Genomic DNA, 21,187 nt, shown 5'->3' with positions numbered 1-21,187 from the left:
ATAGCAAGATGTAACCTTCAATTAGATAAACCTATATAAAATTCCTGTATTTTTTAATATGGCAATCTTCTTTTCTGTTTTATGTTTTTTGCTCTCAGTGTTTCACCTATTATTCAAGTACTTCAAAACAAAAAAGAAAAGAAAAAAACTACTTGTCTTTGATAACTTATTGAAGTAATTCATAAGATTGGATGCCAGTACAGTACAGCTTCTTCAGATTTACTGTAGTGAATCTTTTCGGCTTTCATCAAGCCTAAGCCATGCTCTGCACTAATGCTTCCTCTGTGATGCGCTGTCCACTCATAGACAAAGGGTTCAATCTGAGCTAGAATCTGAAATAAAAAACAATACAAGACAACTTAGAAAGTTGGATGTTGATAAAAATTTCGGTAAGAACAGGAAGGTATCTACCTTCTCATCATAATGAGTTGTCGAGATATTAAGGTGCAAGTTACCATCTCCGAGGTGACCATAACCGATTACCTTCGCTATGTTTCCTGAAGTTTACAACGGATCTTCTGGAGTCATTTAAAGAAATCAGCAAGTACTGGAACTAATTAAAAGAACTTCTTAAGCAAGTTCAGATCACAATTTTGACACGTATAAGACCAGGCAATGATTGTTGAAACATGTGTAAAAATAATTCAATAAATACCTAGGCGTGCTCGCATTTCTTCGACAATGCTATAGAGCTTATCAACAGGCAAGGACAAGTCATATTTGTAGACAGCACCCGCCTTTGCTGTTGCTTCTGAAAGACCCTATCAAAACAATGTCCTTTTAATTTATTATCTGTATAGGTGTTAATAATGGACCTTTCACAAAAATCTAATTCAAACTCAAAATAACAATTTTAATTTTGGGTCAACTTGCATAAGATTCATGCCTGATTCGAGTAATCGGGGAAATTTCGGCTGAACTCGAACATAATGATTAAACCAATTTGATTCTTCCTTTTTTTTTAATTAAAAACTCAAATTAACAAGCAATTTTATTTTTTGAGCTATGATGTTCCAATTGGGTTTACACTAATCCGACAAAACTAGTGTGGCTTGTTGTGCAGAGCCTTGTTCGAGTTTAGTACATTCAGTTTTATGATGAAAATTTTGACTGAAAATTTTGACCAATTCAACAAATAAGCTAGGTTCTGGTTTACTAAATTCAGGAATGACAAATTTGAACCCAACCCATCAACTTGAGTTGAGACCCATACTTATGATGTCCAAATTCAAGGAAAAAAGTCTATATTTTTTACTGCAGATTTCAATTATCTAGAAATAAATTGGATAGAAAATGCGTTTATAGTACCCCACTCCAAATTTGCCACTTGGTGCTAGCATGTTTGTGTTATCAAAGAATTGATTTACTTCAACCTGAGGTGAACTGGATGGGCCAATACACACTTACACAGGATCCAAGAAAATACCAAAAAGCTGACTGCTCAAGAATTCCAACTTAAGATCTAGTAAGAATTGAACCCACAGCAATAAAGGAAACTTTAAATGCTGAGATTAGTAGCATACACTGATATGTCAATATGCAGTGCATAACTTAGCACCACTCTTCGTTATTCTGGGTGACAAATGCAGCAGCCTTTAGGAATTATGGAGATCAATACTAGATATTCATGGCTGGTCATCCAAAAAAACAATTATGCTGATCTGAAAAATCCTGTTTTATATACAGATTTCTTCAAAATAACAGTAATGTTCATCTCACATTCGTTTATAAAGCTTATGAAGTAATATAATGAGTACTGCAATTTAATTAAGGAATCTTTAGCTATCTTTTGATCCATCTGGATAATGGGTCAAGTGACATAATGACGAGTGAAAAAAAAATTTCAATCTTCTGCATTTAGGCCAACCTTAGTGAGGTAACTTATAGGTCAGAACAAAAGTATAACGAGTAACAAGAGGTCAATTCTGATGCTGGTTGTAGGCCTATAAGCCTTGGATACAATAGGACCAGGGTCTTAAGAACAAGTATTTTGGAAATAATTTTTTTATAATTCTTAAGGCTAGATTATATATATTTCATTTCAGACTGGTTCCGGGAACATACACCTGATGCTAAACAGGATACAGCAATCTGCATCATCTTTTGAGTCTTGGTATGCATTACGATATAAATGTTATATATGCTCGCATTTAGCCTTAACAGCATTAAAAAATATCTAAACACTGAGATGTTATAAATGAAGAGCCATAAGAAATAATAACAGGAGGAAAAATGGAAAATAATCAAATGATATAAACCTCACGAATTTGCCAAAACGATGATGCTTGATTCAAGTCTTGTGCAATAACTCCATCAGAGATTAGACCCACCTCCATTGAACGTAACAGGAAGGCTTCAAGTTTTGTCCTGAAAAATGTAATGGAGACGAGCATTAGATTGATGATGATTGTAACGATTGACACAGTCAAAATTAAAATATTCTTTTTTAAACAAAACAAGATTTATTATCTTTCAGTGAAAATACTGCAATAAGAAGTAATAGCAAAGCTTGTTAGATGAAAAGAACTATAACAAACTAAATCGACAAGGCCAAAAGAAGAGAAAACTCCAAGGGGTCGCACTATGATGTGAAACAAATGCTAGATTCAGGAATTACTTAGGAATAATACTAAATTGACAAGCTTAGCCGTTATATATATTAATGGTGATCAAGGGCCGATTTAAACGACTTCTCAATTGTTGATAAAGTAATAGCAAATAATTACAAGTATTGGCGGGGAACAATAAAATAATAAATAAAACAATAAGTACTTATCTGCAAGTCACACAAATCCCACAATTAACAATTAGAACAATCACAGTGAAGTTCCCTCACTCACACTCCTAGAATAATTTCAGTGGAAGAAAACATGATACGATATTAACAATGCCATAGCAACAGAAAGCTGCCAGGAAAAGAAGTAGTGGGTGGACCGGAGGTGAGTTGCCATTTGATGGGAGGTTTTCGAAGATCAATGGCAGTTGCAAGAGAGAAGCTAATCCGATCCGCATATTATTTGACGGTGTGGTCAACCTCGAAGTCGATGTCAAGGAATGGAGACCGGTGAACGTCGACTAAGCCTTGATCGTCAGATACGAAGCCGTGATCAAGCTAAGGATCAACCATCCATGAATGACGGGGTTGCCCACGATTTGGGGAAGGGAGTTCGGGCTTGGTGTGCTGAAAGTGAAGAGGAGGTGGCTGTTTGGGAGAGGGGATGTTGGCTAAAGAAAAGGAAAGGGAATGGGAGAAGGGTTGGCAACACTAGAGAATTAATAGGGGATGGAAGTAGGGGAAGCAACTATGAAGAATTAATGGGGGAAAGAAGAGAGGGAAGCAACTACTAGGAAGTTAATTAGGGAGTGGGTGGGGGGTAAAGAGGTGGTAGCTATTGGGAAGTATTGGGGAGGGGAAAAGGGATAGAAATTAGTGTAGGAATTAATGGGGGAGTGGGAAATGACAGCAGCCAAGGGTAAGGGGCAGCAGCCTTAGGGCTTTAGTGGTGAAGGGGAAGAGGTGGCAGCTGTTTGGGAGTATTGAGGAAGGGAAAGGGGATAACAATTAATGTAGAAATTAATGGGGGAGAGGGAAATGACAGCAGCCACTTAGATTTCATCAGGGGAATAGGAAAAGGTGGAGGGTATATCAAGAGGTAATGGAGTGGGGATTGACGGCTATGGATGGAGAGGGTGGGCTTGTAGGTGAGTGGGAGTAGAAGAGAGGGGAGGTGGCTTGGCTGCATGGGACAACAGAAAATTTCGACCGTCAATAGAGGAAAATAAGGAGAGGATGGAGAGAAGATAAGAGTCAAGGACCCTTCCATGGCGCCAGTTGTTGCTCTAGTCCTAGGACTTCACTCTTCCTCAAGAAGACTCAAGCACACACAATTCAGGAAAACTGAAATTCAATTCATAATATTCATCCTGCTCTTACAATGGCCAAGGATATCATATATAGGCCTCAAAACATGAAGGACTAAAAAGACTAAAATGTCTCCTTGGGCTACAACACACATATAACTCAACATACAAGCAAACTGGGAAAGACCCAAAATAAAATACAATGATAATTAAAATACAGAAAATATACTATAAATAAAGACTCCTAATTGTGAACGTCAATCTACGGCTCCTCCTTTGGTACATGAGCCAGATTTTTCTGTTGATGTCCTCATCACACTAAGACTGGCTAACTTGGAACCTAATATATTTTGGAGAGTGACGATCTACTTTCTTGCTAATACTATTTCTTCCTCATTGAGCATATAGATTTTGAAACTTCTTGTCCACAAACTCCTCCCTGCTAGAAATACTAACATTAGAGGCAATAGAAAGAGAGTTGAGATCACATGTATACCCATCATCAAAGAAGATCCTCGAAAGAAAACCTCAGGGACAAACTCACAACTAATGTGAGTAGGCATAGGGAAAAGGCTTGCAACCTGAGAAGGCATTGATTCTGAGATGGGATTCAATGTCGATTCCAAGTTTTGAGTACAAACTAGATATAGAAGTAGACGGAATTGCCACCATTAAATTAAAAAAAAAAGGATTTTATCAGAGGAAAGATCGCCACTGCCATGATTGCTAGGTTTTTGCAACTCAGGTTGTGCCCTAAAGTATTCTGAGATGCGGTGAAAAAATATTTTGTAAGTAGAATAATAATGGGAATCCTTAAAACTCAACATTCTTCTAGTAGAGCAATTATACATAAGGTCAATCCAAATTTCTTATGAACTCATACTAGGATGACTCGAGAAAAATCTCTCAACAAAAGAGAACTCAGAAGGCTTGGCCACATTTGCAATTTCATATCAAATAAAAATAAGAAAGTTGCCGTTATGTTTAGAAGCAGCCTTGATCCCTATCAAAGAAGAGGAAAGAATGTTAACTAGAGAACGCCTATATTAATGGAATTATCTTAGGATTAAAATGTAAGATGCAATATCGTTGGCTTAAAGATACCAATTGTAAGACAAAGGAATTCATATGGTTAAGGTTAGGTAAGGGTTAGTGTTGAAATTAAGGTTAGTAGTTGATGCGAGCAAAAAATATAGGGGACCCTATATCTCTTGATCACAAAGGACATGACAGACTTCTATGGACGAAAACGACTAAGGACGAGAAAATGGACGAACAAACTCTTTTACATTTCAATTTAAACTAAACAAAAGAAAACTTACACCAATACAAACGACTCTTGCAAACAAAATGACGACACCCTAAAGTTGCTGCACTTAGAGAAGAGGGATACAGGTGGAGTGACACTTGCGGAGAGACGAAAGATGTTAGAAGCCCGAGAAGAAAGGTTGGAAAGAGCCCGCAGGATTTCCGGAGGGGATGAGAAAGAAGGGTGGAAAGAGCCCGCAGAATTTCCAAGCAACCCGCAGGTTAACAGATTTTTTTTCCAAAAATCACATATCGCATTCACTTTTTTAAACATTACAATACCCACCATATATATAGGTATGAAAGGGGAAGACCAAAAGACACATTACATCAATTTAACACATAAAACTAAGTATCAAAAGCATGGGAAATCACCCCCCAAGCTCACAGAAATCAGCCCAATCCAAGAACCGAAGCAGCCACCGCGGGAAACAAGGAGGCCGAACGGAACCGAGGAGCCACGGCCACGGGAAACACCCCGGGCTTGGAAGACCAGCAACCGGCCGGAATCCCAAAGGGAAAAAGCACTTAAAAACAATGGTGGAACCAAGGAGCCACCATGAGAAAAGCAAACAACTTTCTTGGGATTCCAAAAGCCCTTTTTGGAAACCCAAGAGACACCATAAAAAGAAACATTAAAAACTAAATAACATTTAATAAAAAGTAAGATAATAAATGAACTAAAATGTTAGCTCATAATGAGCTAACCCTTAGTTCAATAAATGAAATAAAAATTCAGCTCAAATATGATAAACTACTAGACTCAAGTGAAGCCAAAATTTGATTTATTTTGGACTAGTGTTGACCCCCCCTTTGTCTACATCAGTAGTTAATATTATGGCCAGGGTTAGAGTTTATATTTCATCCTCTCTCTCTCTCTCTCTCTCTCAAAATAGAATTCACAGATGATACCAAATAAAAATAGTTTTTACACTTTAAAAGTCAAGAAAAATAAAGATAACTCCAACGGTTCCTATCATTCAATTTAAAGTAAAGATAATAGTTAGAATTAAACAACTTATCACTAAATAAAGATCTTAAAAATACTCTAAAAATATTTAAATAATCCAAAAATTGTTAGAATAAGCTTGATAAATGCCTTGTAGGAATCACGAGAGGAAAGAAACATGAGATAATCTGATTAAAAATTTATGAGCCAGAAAAGCTCCAAAAATAACTAGTTGTCGAATTTGATTGATAACAAAGTAAAAAAAAAATTAAAAAATACATTCCGAATCAAGAGCTTTTTATTAGTATGTCTTTCAAACACGGAATCCTCTCCAACAATACTTCATGCAAATTAAACATAGATCTTCCTGTACGGAAAAGAAATTTTGCAATTTTACATGGGCAGATATTTTAGTATATTCCCACAACCAGCACCTTATCAACTTCAAAATTGTGCAAATAGAAAAAGGTTAAGGTTTCGTTTGGTTATCCTTTAACTTTTGTAGAAGGTAGTTTTAAAAACGTTGGTAGAGGAAATGGAGTTCTCAAACGGAGAAGCATATATAAAAAAACTTATCAAAACAGTAATAAAACGAAGTTCTGCAAAAAGCATTTTCACATAAACAGCATATTCAAATAGCGACAAAAACCGTTTCGAAACAGAAAAAGGAGAAAATAAGCCGCCTCAAACGAGGCCTAAAAAAGACTAGGCAGACAATAAGCACTAGAATGATGCATATATCATAGAAAAGATAGATGACTCGAGTAATTCAACTGCCCCAAAAAGTAAGTTGGGTGATAATTTAAATATGGTAACACCTAACAATTTGTAATCCATGGATAATGATTACAAGACACCAAAATAAAATTGCCAGAAACAAATAAATGGCATACAAGAGAGGTGGAAGAGAAACCTGGAAACTGGTAAATAAATTAGCGTACCGATTGTAAGATTCATCAGCCCCAGTTGTCTCAATAAGAACATAAAATTTGTATAGCGAGGCAGGTAAGGGATTGCGAGCTCCCTCTATGTGAGTCAGTGCCTGTGAATAAATAAATTGTAGCAGGCAGACAATAAGGCTAAACTTTTACATTTAAAATAAGTTCTTAAGGTTTTCATGTCAAGTATTGTAAAAAAAACATGGAGAAAAAAAAATTGTATTCAGGAAACTATAAGTACTTTAATAAATTACAACTGTTAAATCATTATTTAAAAGGAAATAAGATCTCTAAAAAAGAAAAAAAAAAAACCTACCAATTTGGTAAATGAGCAAGAAGGAGACAGCAAAAACAATATAAAAAAAATTAAAAAAAGAAAAATAAAAGAAAAAAAGAAATGAAAAAAAAGAGAGCAAAAACAATTTAAACAAATAAATGACCGGTTAGATTGAACAGGGAATTACTTCGTACAAGCTAGACAAGTTGCAAATTTCACATATACAACCGATGTGCTGGACATGGCGATAAAGGACCAAAAACGCCAACTTATCCATGAGTCTTAATAAAAATGAAAACATAAATGCAAATGCAGCCTGTCTCATGCGAAGAAAAAACGTCTATCCAAAGAAGTAAATAGAATATCCTGAAAAAGTTAACAATTATTGGCCTTCATATGTGTTCCACAAGCCAACATGATCACATACAACTGAGACAGTAGAAGACGTATGCGATTTCATAGAAAATCAGTTCAAAATTTCTCATCAAATGAAAAAAAAAAAAAAAGCACTCAAGCGTCCCATTTTGCAAATCATTCAATGCCAATGACTCTGGAAGGTTGGCATTATCCAATAAAGTCCTCCCGTATTGCTTGAGCAACGACGTGAGAAAAAGATTGACACACAAGCATAAAATTTATGAGTTCACACACGTGTACTCTCCCTTTTCAATATATAAGGTAGGGACGTTATCAACCCTCTAGCCCTAAAAGACACTCGATAAGGGCCAACAAATCCGCTGCTTAAAAAAATTATAAAACCACTTTACCATCTCTCATTTTTTCATCATCTTCTTTTTATTTAAATATTCTCTCGCGCAAACAACTAGCTTAAGTTCTCTCTCTTAGGGTTTGTTTATAAAAGCTTTCATTGCTGCTTTGCTTTTTAGCATAACTGCAATTTTGCAGCCAGCGAACGGAACAGGCGCCAAGGGGGTGAATCGTGACAGGCAGAGGAACCGAAGAGGCAAAAAAAAAGGGGAAATGAACCTGCAGAAAAGAACCAAATAAAGGCAACATAATCCCAACAGCCAACATACACCCACAGAACTTGGGTCAAACCCAAGTCAGCCCAAATGTCATGGTACCAAAGAAACTAGCACACCAAAGGAATAGCATGTCCAAGAACACAACCTACACATGATCATTGGTTGCCTTCCATCATGGGGTAGAAAAAGCAAAAAAACATAAAATTCAAATTGCAATAAAGTTCAAAATAAAATTGAAATGAAGTTTGCATGCATCAATTCCCCCCTGGTGGAAGAATCTCATCTCCTGATGAGAATGTTTCAACAATTCTTTGATAGAGATCAAGACGACGATTTTGTAGCTCCACTGCATCCATCCAAGTACAATCAGTCAACGGACGGCTGTTCCATTTAATCAGGAATCATTTGTGCTCTCCATGCCTTGTCTGGGTAGTCCTAATATCCAAAACATCTTCAATCTGGTCATCCTTGCCCTGAACGGAGCTGGTAACTAGTAAAGTTCCTACATCCACAGAATCAGCTGGATTTCCTTCATACAACGTAAGGTCTGCAACATTAAATACAAGAGAAGTTCCAACATAAAGTGAAAGAACCAGAAGATAGGCATTCGATCCCAATTTTTGAAGTATACGAAAAGGTCCAAATTTCTTCAAGCTTAGCTTGCTAAAAGTTCCAACAAGAAAACACTATCGATGAAAATAAGCCATGACTAAGTCACCCTCCTTAAAATAATACTCTCTCCGGTATTTGTCAACAGTAGATTTGTATTTAACATTTGCCATTTGGAGTTTTTCAAGAACTTGTTGTTGGATTGATTTAATGTGATCAATAGTATATGTGGCTTCAACACTAATTTTGTTAGGCAAGAGTAAACAAGTTCTGTCCAAAATGTGAGGAATGAACTGACCATAAATAATTTCAAAAGGGGTCTTTCCAGTGGATAGATTAACAGAATTATTATAGGAAAACTCAGCTTGGGGTATAATCAAATTCCATTGAGAAAGTTTTTCACCAGCAAGACATCAAAGTAAATGTCCTAAATTTTGGTTGACAACTTTAGTTTGTCCATCGTTTGAGGGTGATAAGAACTACTAAATTGAAGAGTAATTCCCAACTTCCCAAATTGTTCTAAAAAAATGACTTAAAAATCTAGTGTCCCTATCAGATGTAAATGTTTGGGGTATGCCATGAAGTTGCACAATTTCTTTAAAAAACATATTAACATGTGAAGCATCAGAAGTTTTTTTACATTGAATGAAATGTGCCATTTTACTAAATCGGTCAACAAAGACAAACACAATCAAATTTTCGTGCAATAACAGGCAGTCCTAAAATAAAATTTTCTGCTTAAGTTCACGCTTCATGGATGGCAAATCAGTGATGGGATACTCATTTCGGGCTTCTCTAAGGCTTTCTAAATTTGACCAAAACTGACTCGCCCTAACCATGAGTTTCATTTCGGCAAAACTAACATTCCTAGCCTCAGAGATATTATACCACTTTAAGAAGTAATCAATACCTTTGACCCAGTCCAAGAAGAGCTAGGGATTGAGGGTTCCTTCAAAGTAGGAGCATCGACGTTAATGTTCTTCATCAATGGTATGTCAGAGTCATGGTTATGGTTGTGTCTAAAGGATTAAGTTGTAATTCCTTCAAGAATAAACTTATACCCTTAGACATAAGGTGGGAGTTAAGAATAAAGCTGCTGATGCTCTCAGTCGTTGTATGATGACTACCACTAAGATGAGAGCCTAAGTCGTGGGTTTTGACCAAATCAAAAGAGACTATTTGGAATACCCTAACTTCAAGGAGACTTACTCTATCTTATCCATAGGCAACACACGCCTTGTTGACGATTTTCTTCTATAGGATGGTTATCTTTTCAAAGCTCAGAAGCTTTGCATCCCAAGCACCTCCCTTAAGGAATTTCTTGTGTGGGAACTCCACGACAGAGGCCTCGCTGGGCACTTCGGTCGTGATAAAATGATAGAAGCCATGGAGTATCGTTTCTTTTGGCCCAATCTGAAGAGGGATGTTGGTAGGATGGTCAGCAGGTGTAACACCTGACAGCTGGCCAAGAAACACAAACAAAACACTGGTTTGTACACCCCTCTGCCTGTCCCCAATTGTTCTAGGCAGGACTTTAGCAAGGATTTTATCTTAGGCCTGCCAAAGACTACCCGTAGGAATGACGCCATCTGTGTTATAGTCGATCGATTTTTCAAAATGACCCATTTTCTATCTTGCTCCAAAACATCCGACGCCTCCACATTGCCAAACTTTATTTCAACGAGGTTGTACGCTTACATGGTTTACCCAAAACCATTGTATCAGACAAGGATGTCAAATTTACCAACTATTTTTGAAAGACCTTTTGGATGAAAATGGGCACTAAATTTCAATTCTCCGCAGTCTTTCATCCACAAATTGATGGTTAAACCAAGGTAGTCAATAGGAGTTTAGGCAATCTGTTACAATCCCTGGTAGGCGAACATATTAAGGATTGAGACTTCATACTCCCCACAGTTGAGTTTGCCTATAATAATTATGTGAACCGAACCACTTGGCCTAAGTCATTCTGAAATTGTTTATTGGTTCAAACCTAGACAGCCGCTAGATCTCATACCCGTGCTCTAGGTATATGATTTTTGAGCCTGCATCCTCATTTATATCACATATGCATGAATTTCATAAAGAGATTGCACAACAAATTGAAAAAAGCAATAATGATTATAAATTGTATGCTGATTGATGGGGACATCGATACGAAATTTCGACGCGTCTATCAGATGCGACACAGGAGATCGATGGCCACGATGGAGAGTCTCTACTTTTGACGCATTTTATGTATTAGTCATTATTATTTCTTCAATTTTTCGTTTTTGCCATTATGGGTAATTAGTCGCTATTGTAGCCCGAGGGGCATTGTTGTCTTTTGTTTATTTGTCATTGTGAGACCTATATATATGACCATTCTCTTATGTATTGGTTAATGAATATTTGAATGAAAATTTTGTCTTGTTTCCTCTTCTTGCATAAGAGCTAGAGAAGGGAGAGAGCTCAAAGAGAGCAATTAAAAGGCCCACCAGTCGTTGGAAGAGTCCGCGGCTCGTGGTTAAGTTCGTTTCTATCTTATTTGTGTTTTCCCTCATCCTCACCTAATCCCAAATCCCCATCTCGTTTTCTTCTCAATCCGAGCCCCGACTTCATTCCGCCGACAATCTAGGGGATTCAACCCGCCGGCCCTTCCCTTAGCCGCCGGCCACCCCTCCTCCACAACCCCTTCCCCAATCTTCAACCGCCGGCCCCTTCCCCTTTCCCTCACATGTTTCAAATTTTGAAATTCAAATTGATTGAATTTCAAAATTTTCAAATTTGTCAAAAGCCAAATTAGGAAAGTATTCAAATCCAAATCAATTTGAAATTCAAATTAGAGTGGATTTAATAATCAATTTTCCTAATGCTTATGTGCTGATTTGGAAGGCTCATAAGTTGCTCCCACACCTCCTCTCTCCCTCTTGGACCCGTCGGCCACCTGTGGGCTTCTCCCCATTGAATGCCATACTAATTCCCCATCTTATTTGAAATTAAAATCTGATTTCAAATAACTTTCCCCCCCAAATTTTACAAATCCCGAAATTAAATTTCAGGATTAGTTTTAAAACCACCTCCCCCTTTCTCTACAAGTTGTCGGCCCCCCAACTTGGCTCCCCTCATTAATCCCCCATTCAAAGCCTTAATTCCCCTTAATTTGAAATTTAAAATTCAAATCTATTCCCTCCAAACTTAATCAAATCTGAAATTAAATTCAGATTTTGATTAAATCTCTTAAACACTCCACCCAAACCTAATTTCCCCAAACCCTAGCCCTCTTTCCCCTTGAAACTGTTTTTCTAACTGTTACTTCTTTTGATTTTCTGAAAGATACTTATGCAAGTGATTCTGATTTTAAAAATATTTGGGATGACTGTTTTGCTTCTGGAACTGATCATTCTGCTCAGTTTGTTATACATCAAGGTTTTTTGTTTAAGGGAACTAGACTTTGCATGTCTAAGAGTTCTTTAAGAGAACAACTTGTGAAAGAATTGCATAGTGGAGGTTTGGGAGGACATTTTGGGCAAGGGAAAACAATCGCTTTAATTGAAGAAAAATATTTCTGGCCTCACATGAGAAAAGACATTGCTAAACTGGTTAAACAATGTAAGGTATGTCAGGCTTCTAAAGGAACTGCACAAAATTCTGGTTTGTATACTCCTCTGGCTATTCCAAATAAACCTTGGGAAGATATTTCTATGGATTTCATTTTGGGTTTGCCAATTACTTCTCGAAAATTTGACTCTGCTTTTGTGGTTGTGGATCGATTTAGCAAAATGATGCATTTTATTCCCTGCAAGAAAACTTCTGATGCTTCTTACATTGCTGATTTATTTTTCAAAGAAATTGTTCGTCTGCATGGTATTCCTCGTACTTTTACTTCTGATCGATACACTAGATTTTTAAGTCATTTTTGGAGAACTATGTGGGCAAAACTTGGAACTACTCTTCAATTTAGTAGTGCCTATCATCACCAAACCGATGGGCAAACTGAAGTTGTTAATAGAAGTTTCAGAAATTTGTTAAGATGCATTGCTGGAGAAAAACCATCTCAATGGGACTTAGTATTGCCTCAAGCTGAGTTTGCTTACAATAATTATGTTAATTATTCCACTGGCAAAACTCCATTTGAAATTATCTATGGGCAACCTATTCCTCACATTTTGGACAAAAACTCCTTATCCTTACTTAAAAAAACTAGTGCTGAAGCTTTTGAAACATTTGACCACATAAAAACTGTCCAACAACAGGTTCTTGAAAAACTAAAAAAGGTTACTGCTAAATATAAGTCTACTGTTGATAAACATCGAAAAGAAGTGAATTTCAATGTGGGTGACTTAGTTATGGCTTACTTTCATCGCCAACGATTTCCTGTTGTTACTTTTAAAAAGTTAAGCAGAAAGAAATTTGGCCCTTTTCGTGTGCTTCGAAAATTAGGCACTAATGCCTACTTGTTGGATCTACCAATTATTGTTGGCACTTCTCCTATTTTAATGTTTCTGACCTATCTTTGTATGAAAGAAATTCTGATGATTATGTAGAAATTGAAACTTTCCCACTCTCTGCTTCTTTGGCAAAGTCTGAAGATCAAAATGAAGATGTTGGTATGAAAGTCATTAAAACAAGACATGGAGAACACAAGAAGTTCTTGGTCAAATGGAGCAATCGACCATTGACTGATTGCACCTGGATTGATGCTGCTGATCTAAAAAAGAAAAATTTGGAACTTTATGAAAGAGTTGCTAATACGTTCTCATCAGGAGATGAGAATTTTTCGTCAGGGGAGAATTGATGCTATCAAATATTTCTGTAATTTTTATTTTCATTTGAACAATAGTATGCTTTATGTTCTTTTCTTTTTTAGCTATCTAATGATGGGAAAACATCCAATGAACATGGTAGGTTGTGCATGGGGCTTGGTAGACCTTTGGTTTGCTAGCTTGATTGGTCCTTTGGCTGCTGTTGTTTCACAGGTTGGCTGTTTTGGGGCATATGATGATGGTTGGAGTTGAGCTCATTCTCTTAGTTGCTTGAGCTAAAGTTTTGTAGCTCATTAATGTTCTTAAAGGTAAGCTAAGTAGGATTCAATTTTGGAGTGGACTTGTCCCTTCTCCTTCCCCTTTCTTCTTGTCTCTTTGAAAATCGTGGCTTGTTTTAATACTGGCTAAATTCTGTGCCTTGAATTTCACGGTTGGCTGCTGTTTCCGTGCATTGCCTCCTTGGTTCCCATGACGGCTGATGGTTTTCCGAGCTGGGAGTTTTCCCGTAGCTTTTGATGCCTCGGTTCCGTGAGGTTTCTTTGGTACCCGTGGCTGCTCCTTCGGTTCTAGAGATGGGCTATTTTCCGTGAAATGCATATGGAAAAAAACTATAACTTGATGCTTGGGTTCTTGGAGAAATTAATTAAAGTGGCTGTTGGTATTCTCCTATCATGCCTATAAATATGAGATGTTTTTGTGAAGAAAGTTAGTTGATTATTTGAGCAAATTTGCTATTGACCTGCGGGTTATTGGAAAAGCTTGCGAGCTTGTTCAAATCTTCTTTCTCATCCCCTCCGGAAATCTTGCGAGCTCTTTCCACCCTTCGACTTGGCTTCCAACCTTTTTCGTCTCTCCGCAAGTGCCACTCCATCTGTATCTTTCTTCTTGAGCTTTGGTAGTGATTGTTGGTTGACTTGGACGCATCTGTTGAAAGAATTGAACGATCTTGCAGTGGTGGACCATCGATTTCCTAGCCCTATGCACTTATCTTATTTAACCTACAATTCGATGCATGCGAGGAACCCTCTCTGACGGTTATCTGAAGATAGCGTTGTTTTTATTTTCTTTCTTTCTTAAAAATCTATTCGTGCTTTCTTGTTGGATTTTGAGTGTTTTAGTTGATTACTACTATTTTAATAAAGTCTAGTTTCAATTTTATCCATTGTTCTCTTTGTTTCAGTTTTCTTATACTTGTGCTTGCATCAGACACGATTCTAAGTGATGATATCATCTCCATAAGAGGAGGATGACAGAGGTACTTGATCAGGTGGAGAGGCAAACCTGAGTCAGAAGACACATGGTTGGATCACGAGGAACTATAGCAGATTGACCCCGACGCATTGGAGATCTATGAGAGCACCCGGGATGCTTACTTAACATAGTTGAGCTTTTTCCCACCACGGGAGAATGATGGGGACATCTGAGCTTGGAAAGTCTATCAGAGGCGTGGCCGCCAATCTACGGCCACGATTGCGCAGATATATTTTTAAGTCGTTAAACATATTTATTTTTATTTATTTATGCTTGTATTTGTTTTAGTTGTTTTCCCCTTTTTATCTTTTACTTAAGGGTGGTCATGTGTAAGCATAAAGGACAATGTCATCTTTTATTTTCGTCCATTGTATGAGGCTATATAGAGCCCTTATGTTCTCTTTTAAAGGTAATGAATGAATGAATGATAAAATTTTCTGCATTGTGAGTTCTTGCGAGAACTTGAGAGAGTTGGGAGAGAAATCCCTTGGAGAGCGAATCAGATCACCCATGAACCTTGGAAGAGTCCGAGTTCGTGGCTTATTTTATATATTATTTTCTTTCTAACCTTGCTCCCTCCTTAATCCTCCAACCCACAACTCACCCCCACCTCAAGCCGCCAGCCACCTCCACAAAGCCCCACCACCGGACACCAATACCCCCACCCTCACCCGTCGGCTATCACCCAACCCCACCCTCCACCCTCCACCCGATCCCATCTCCCTCCACCACCACGCACGGCCAGGCCCACAAACCGCCGGCCCCTCCCTTTGATTTTCCCTCCATCATCACTTGCCATTATCCATTCCTAAATTAGCTATCCGTATTTTAGGTAACTCAAATAATTAGCAAATTCAAATCTATTTGAATTTGAAATTATTACCTAAAATATAAATCCTATTTTAGGAAAGTTTTCAAATCCTATCCTATTTGAATTTTAAATTAAATTGGGATGAGATCTCTCTTTCCTAATTTAATTTCCTAAATCAAGAAAGCATTGAATGCTTCTATAACCCCCTCCCCTCTCTCCCTATGCCCCCGACCATACAATTTCTCTTCAGAATTATTTCCAAAAGACAATTTACACTCTCAGAAATAATTCAAGCCATCCCTCCCTCCCTCTTGGCCGAAATTCTCAAGGCCACCACCTACTTTAATTCCTTCCAAAATCACACTTTTACTATTGGAATTAAATCCTAACTCCTACTCTAACCCCACCGTCCCCTCTCATCTTTCATATCTCCCTTAATTTCTTTCCAACTCAAGGGACTTTGATTTGGAAATTAATTACCTCCTCTCCCTCCAAAATTCTCTCTCAAATTCAACCCTAACTCCACCAAAATCTGAACTTACTTTTCCCTAAGCCTCCTCCAATAGGCCAGCCACTTCCCTCCTTAATCTCCACTTCAATTCGTGAGAGAAACTTCTTTCTATTAAGAGGAGTCTTCAAGAGAAGCAACGACGATCGACTTCAACACTTCAACCCTTCAAAATCGATGAATGACCGATCCCGATCTTGACTCCGAATTCGTTTACAACAAGCAAGGGAATGTCAACATTCTCCAGTCAACATTCTTCGATGTCAACCCAGAAATCGACAACTCCGTCGAAAAATATTTGGATCGCATCATCTTCACGCTATCCAAAGCCGTCGAAGAACAGTTTTCCATTGTTCAGTGGCAAATTATCTGGTCCTCAACAAGGGTGGAACTTCTTCCCCTATTCATTTATCTTCTAACTCCTCTGATCTTGTAGGGGGTGATCCAAGCACAAGGAGTCGTGCCAAGTTCTCTGCCTTCGCTTAGTAAACGTAGGATTTGAGTTCCTGATTTTCTATAATCTAATCTCAATGTTAACTTAGGAATTTTATTGAATGACTACTTAATTTGCATTTTGTTGAAAATTCTAAATTGCTTTGATGATTCAAGTTCTTAAAATGTGATTTGGCTTAAGCAGAGCTACCCCTATTTCATTTTCTATCATCGTTTAGTGGCTAGTAGTCTTAATTGTTATTTGCTCTTATTCAAAACTTACAATTTCTTATCGCATTCATTTAAATCATACTTAGTCCTGCATCAACTATACTTCTTAACTACTAGAAGGAGAAAAACCGCCACCTGTAGGGATAAGCGAAAATCAGAGGCTGGAAGAGAAAGGATGAACAACCTCTTGGTGAGAGGAAGAGGTGGCTCCGGAGCTCGTAAACCTTGCTAGGACAAGAACCAACGGCTGGAAAGAGATGGAGTTGGCCACCACCTAAAAGAATCCAGGATATAAGAAAAGAATAGCTCTAGCTATTCATGCAAAACCCAAAATCCGATTTATAAGGGTTAAGGACCTTCTATTTATAAGTCTAGGATAAGAATAAGTGAATAAATTAAAAATAATAAAAATAAAAAAGGACGGAGAGGACCGATTGGCTCCTAAACCGGGCCAAGCCCTACGTCACTGTGAGTTGCCAGGCATTGTTCCTAGAGAAATCACCTTTTAAGAAGTGCCTGTAAAGAACCTAGTGTCGAGAGAGCAAAAGCTATAGACAAAAATCTAAGAAACTCCATGCTCAAGAACTCAAACTCTATGGATGCGAACTCGGCAATCATAACATGAGATTATGAATTCACGAATAAAACAAAATCGCAACCCAAGAGAAATTCAAAGTGGTGAGTTATCTAAATCAAAAAACATGATGATCTCTATCGCCTTGTCAAAAAGGACGTCCAGAGGCAAAGGTTGGGGACCTTTGCTATTGCATTGCTAAGATTGGAAGGCAACAAGCCTGCCTTCCTGCATATCCCTTTTTCATGAAATATAATGGAGAAAGAGAAAAGTGGATTGCGATATCCAACTCTAGGGAAGAGATCAACTAAAGGGTGGTAACTTCAAGGCTAGTAAATAGAAACATTACAAAGGATGCTTAGAAGACAGATTTGGCGTAATATGGTATTCTCACCTGCTAAGAAGTACAGGAGGTAGATGATCACGTCACCCAACTATATGAAAAGTGAACGACGAGGGGTGGGGGGTGGGTGACTTCGACCAAAGGAGTCTTCAAAGCCGACAAAGAAGGGATGTTGAGATGCTCATAGAGGTGACTATAAGTTGGCCACTAGAAAAGGCAACAAGAAGTTAAAACCTCGAGACGACTTGTCGAAAAGTTGGCAAATCAAAGTTGCCAAGAAAACCAAGGAGTTTACATCAATTTCTCCAAATCTAAAACATTTTCTAGAACCAATAAGACACTACCCAAAAAGTCTCTTTCAACACTACTCATATAAGAGCTTCTCAGAGTATATCTATCTCTGCTTGTGAAGTCTAGACTTCCTATTCTTGAAATTGTCTCCTTTGTCAAAGTTTCTTTTCTTGCTAGAGTGTTGCACGCTGTTCTACTTTGAATAGTTCAGTTCATTTTCAACCCTCTAGCTTTTGAGAATTCACTAATATCAAAAGGTGCTAAAAAAAGTCTCAATTGATCTCTTAAATCTCTCAAACATCTGACAAGTCACACTTTAATAAAAACTTAACTACATCCTTTTCATGCCTTTAATAAAGTCAGCAACAAACGACTAAACGGAAGTTAGACCAAAAGGCCAAAATTCATTGATTTGATGAGGGGCCAAAGACAAGGCTGCAAGGAGTCATCAGTCAGGCAACGAGTAGACAATGGCATGATGAAGAGAAGACTAAGCAAGACACCAATCAGGCAAGAGCAGATAGCGAGGTAGCCCCAAGTTGAGTATCTTGGGTACTAGAGGAGTTGTCAACCATAGGGCCAACGACAAAGAAGTTGATGACAAAGAACCAACAACTAGAAGTCAGCACTAAGGGGTTATTGGGCTGAACTTTCAAAGCTTGCACTCCAAGATATCGTACATAAATCACCAAAATGGCTTGGAACAAAATGGATTAACACTAGATGAGTCCAAAAATGAGATCAACACCTGCTCAAAAGATATACAAACTCACATTTTAGTTCAAATATTTATGTGTGTTTATCCTAAATAACTTTATATAATCACACATCGAACTTAATTGAGAAATCCATACTACGATACCCAATATTCTCAAGTGCACAAGCATAGAAAAAAAGCAAAAAGAGAAGAAAAAATCATGGAAATTATAAAATAAAAGAAAAGCATGTATATTAAAAGGTGCAATATCCTTATAAAAAAGAAAAAATAGTGACTATACATACATACATATATACACACACACACACACACACACACACACATATATATATATATATATATATATAACCTTCTCAAGGCTATCAAAGTGAGTGCTTCCCAATTCTCCACCAGGTATAAGTTGTGTAAATACCCAAAATTCTGAAAAATATAAAGAATTAGTAATATATATTAAGAAAATATAGGGTGGATAGGGTGTGTATTCCAAAATACAAAATACCTAAAAAGTAATGACAAGTCGCCATACTTAAGTCCAAATTTATGGGCCTTCTCCATTATCAAAGTTGCAAAAAATCCCAATCATCAGACTCGATCTTCTATGTATGGGCGTTGATAAGGTTTACGACTAATATTATCTGAGATTGATCCTCTGCATAAAAGGGTAGAGTTGCTTAGGTCCATAATCAATAGTAATCCAAAAATTGATCTGCTACATAATGAGGTAGAGTTGATTAGGTCCATAATCAATGGTCATCCAATAATTAATCTACATAATGGGGTAGAGTTGATAGGAATTAAAACCTAATAATATTTCAAGACCTAATCCTCTACATGCAAGATCAATGAAGGCGTCAACATGTTGACAATTATCCAAGTTGCAAAAGAATGACTACATGCATGAGTAATTGAGTGAATAGTGGTTGGGAAATGCTATTAATATTTTAATATATTCTTACAAAAAACGAGAAAGCATGAAAAAATATTAAGAAAAGAAAGAGTTTAGAAATTTTTCAAAAAATATGAAAAAAATAAGAAAAATTCAAGAAAACATCAAAAAAAAATTAGCATTTCTCAAATTTTCTCACTCATTTCAATGCAAAAATTTCTCACTCAAAATCACAAATAAACTCTAAAATTTAAAAATAATAAAAGAGAGCTCAAATATCGAGAAAAAATTCAAATTCAACACTCATCCTATGCAGAAAGTAAGCAAGCAAGTCAACAAGACTCGAGTATACCTACAATATAAAAATTAACGTGAACGTGTGATTGCTCAGGAGAAACCACGAGGGCATGCATCCATAGTAAACTTCGATCCATCAAATCTAATATAAATCCTAGATAAACCATTTTTTTCCTAAAGGAATCCTTTTGGAAATTAAAATAATATGCCTTTAAAACTCCAACTAGCGCAACATCTGGCTGCTAGACTTCAAATGAATCCAAATGGAGGGATCATTACTTGAGCTCATGAACTCTTTCCGAGTCTCAATCTTCATACCTTTTTCATCACACATTATGTATTTGCATTTTAGATTTAATTTTTCTCAATAGAAAAGAATGTTTAGAAAATAAAATGAAAAGACAATATCACTTATACAAGATAGTGGATCTACTCTTTATAACTTTTGGAACACACCCGATATATGAACCTTTTACTTACACCTATACAACTAGGATATAATTTTTTTACCATAAAAATGAATCAACAAAAATAAAAAAGAAAATTTTATAAAAATATATAATATATTTCCATATTCATTTATTTAACAAACTTGCCATTTCCCAATGTTGTCTAAAGAATCATCCATCAGCAAGGTCAAATTTCAGGACCCAGATGCTTACATTTGCCAAATATTAATGATTGATATCCACATAATTAGATATTCAAATTGGCATATAATTTCTTCATAATAATGAGAATCAATTACACCCAACTATTTAGGTTCAATTATGTTTGTTGCGTCCAGGAGTATTCGCAGCAGTAGAGAAATATAAAGTTTATCGTCTTAGCGTTGTACGAAAATCCGGCACGCAATCAGATAAGAGAGAGGGTCTAGCATTTATGAGACACCAAGATTTTTACGTGGAAAACCCCTGAAAAGGGGGAAAAACCACGGGGCCTAGCCCGGTTTGAACAAATCCACTAGTATTTGCAGTCAATTACAAATGAGGCCCTTCCTTGGGAGAAGGCCTTAGCTTGATGTACATTTTATAGAGTACATTAAATGATATGAATACAAAGAATCACTATTGACATGTCGTTTGGTAGGGAGGACCGTAGTCGGCGGGTGACGGAGGTCGGAGGGCTTGTAGTCGGTGGGCGACGTAAGTCAGGAGGACCGTAGTCGGCTG

General features: G+C 37.1%; 1 protein-coding gene across 5 annotated transcripts in view; it reads right to left on the bottom strand.

Moving 5' to 3' along the window:
* LOC110103843 (probable D-2-hydroxyglutarate dehydrogenase, mitochondrial) overlaps window positions 1-21,187 on the bottom strand; it is a 105,827-nt gene that overhangs the window by 5,884 nt on the left and 78,756 nt on the right. For 2 of the 5 annotated variants that reach the window (XR_003702233.1, XM_028699061.1), the window contains exons 9-13: window positions 7,060-7,160; window positions 2,259-2,367; window positions 656-761; window positions 412-497; window positions 202-332 (exon numbers count right to left, since the gene is read on the bottom strand). Coding sequence is in view for 3 of the 5 variants with exons in the window: in XM_028699061.1 (XP_028554894.1) it covers window positions 202-332; window positions 412-497; window positions 656-761; window positions 2,259-2,367; window positions 7,060-7,160 (533 nt within the window). In the remaining 2 variants the exon portion in view is untranslated. Of the gene's footprint in view, window positions 1-201; window positions 333-411; window positions 519-655; window positions 762-2,258; window positions 2,368-7,059; window positions 7,161-21,187 lie in introns of those variants that run through there. The other 3 variants (XM_028699060.1, XM_028699059.1, XR_003702234.1) reach the window with 2 other exon arrangements.

Source organism: Dendrobium catenatum, unplaced genomic scaffold (genome assembly GCF_001605985.2).
Source record: "Dendrobium catenatum unplaced genomic scaffold, ASM160598v2 fragScaff_scaffold_1211, whole genome shotgun sequence".
Classification (NCBI taxonomy): Eukaryota; Viridiplantae; Streptophyta; class Magnoliopsida; order Asparagales; family Orchidaceae; genus Dendrobium; species Dendrobium catenatum.
Note: the sequence above shows the minus strand (reverse complement) of the source record. Positions and strands in the feature narration are given on the sequence as shown.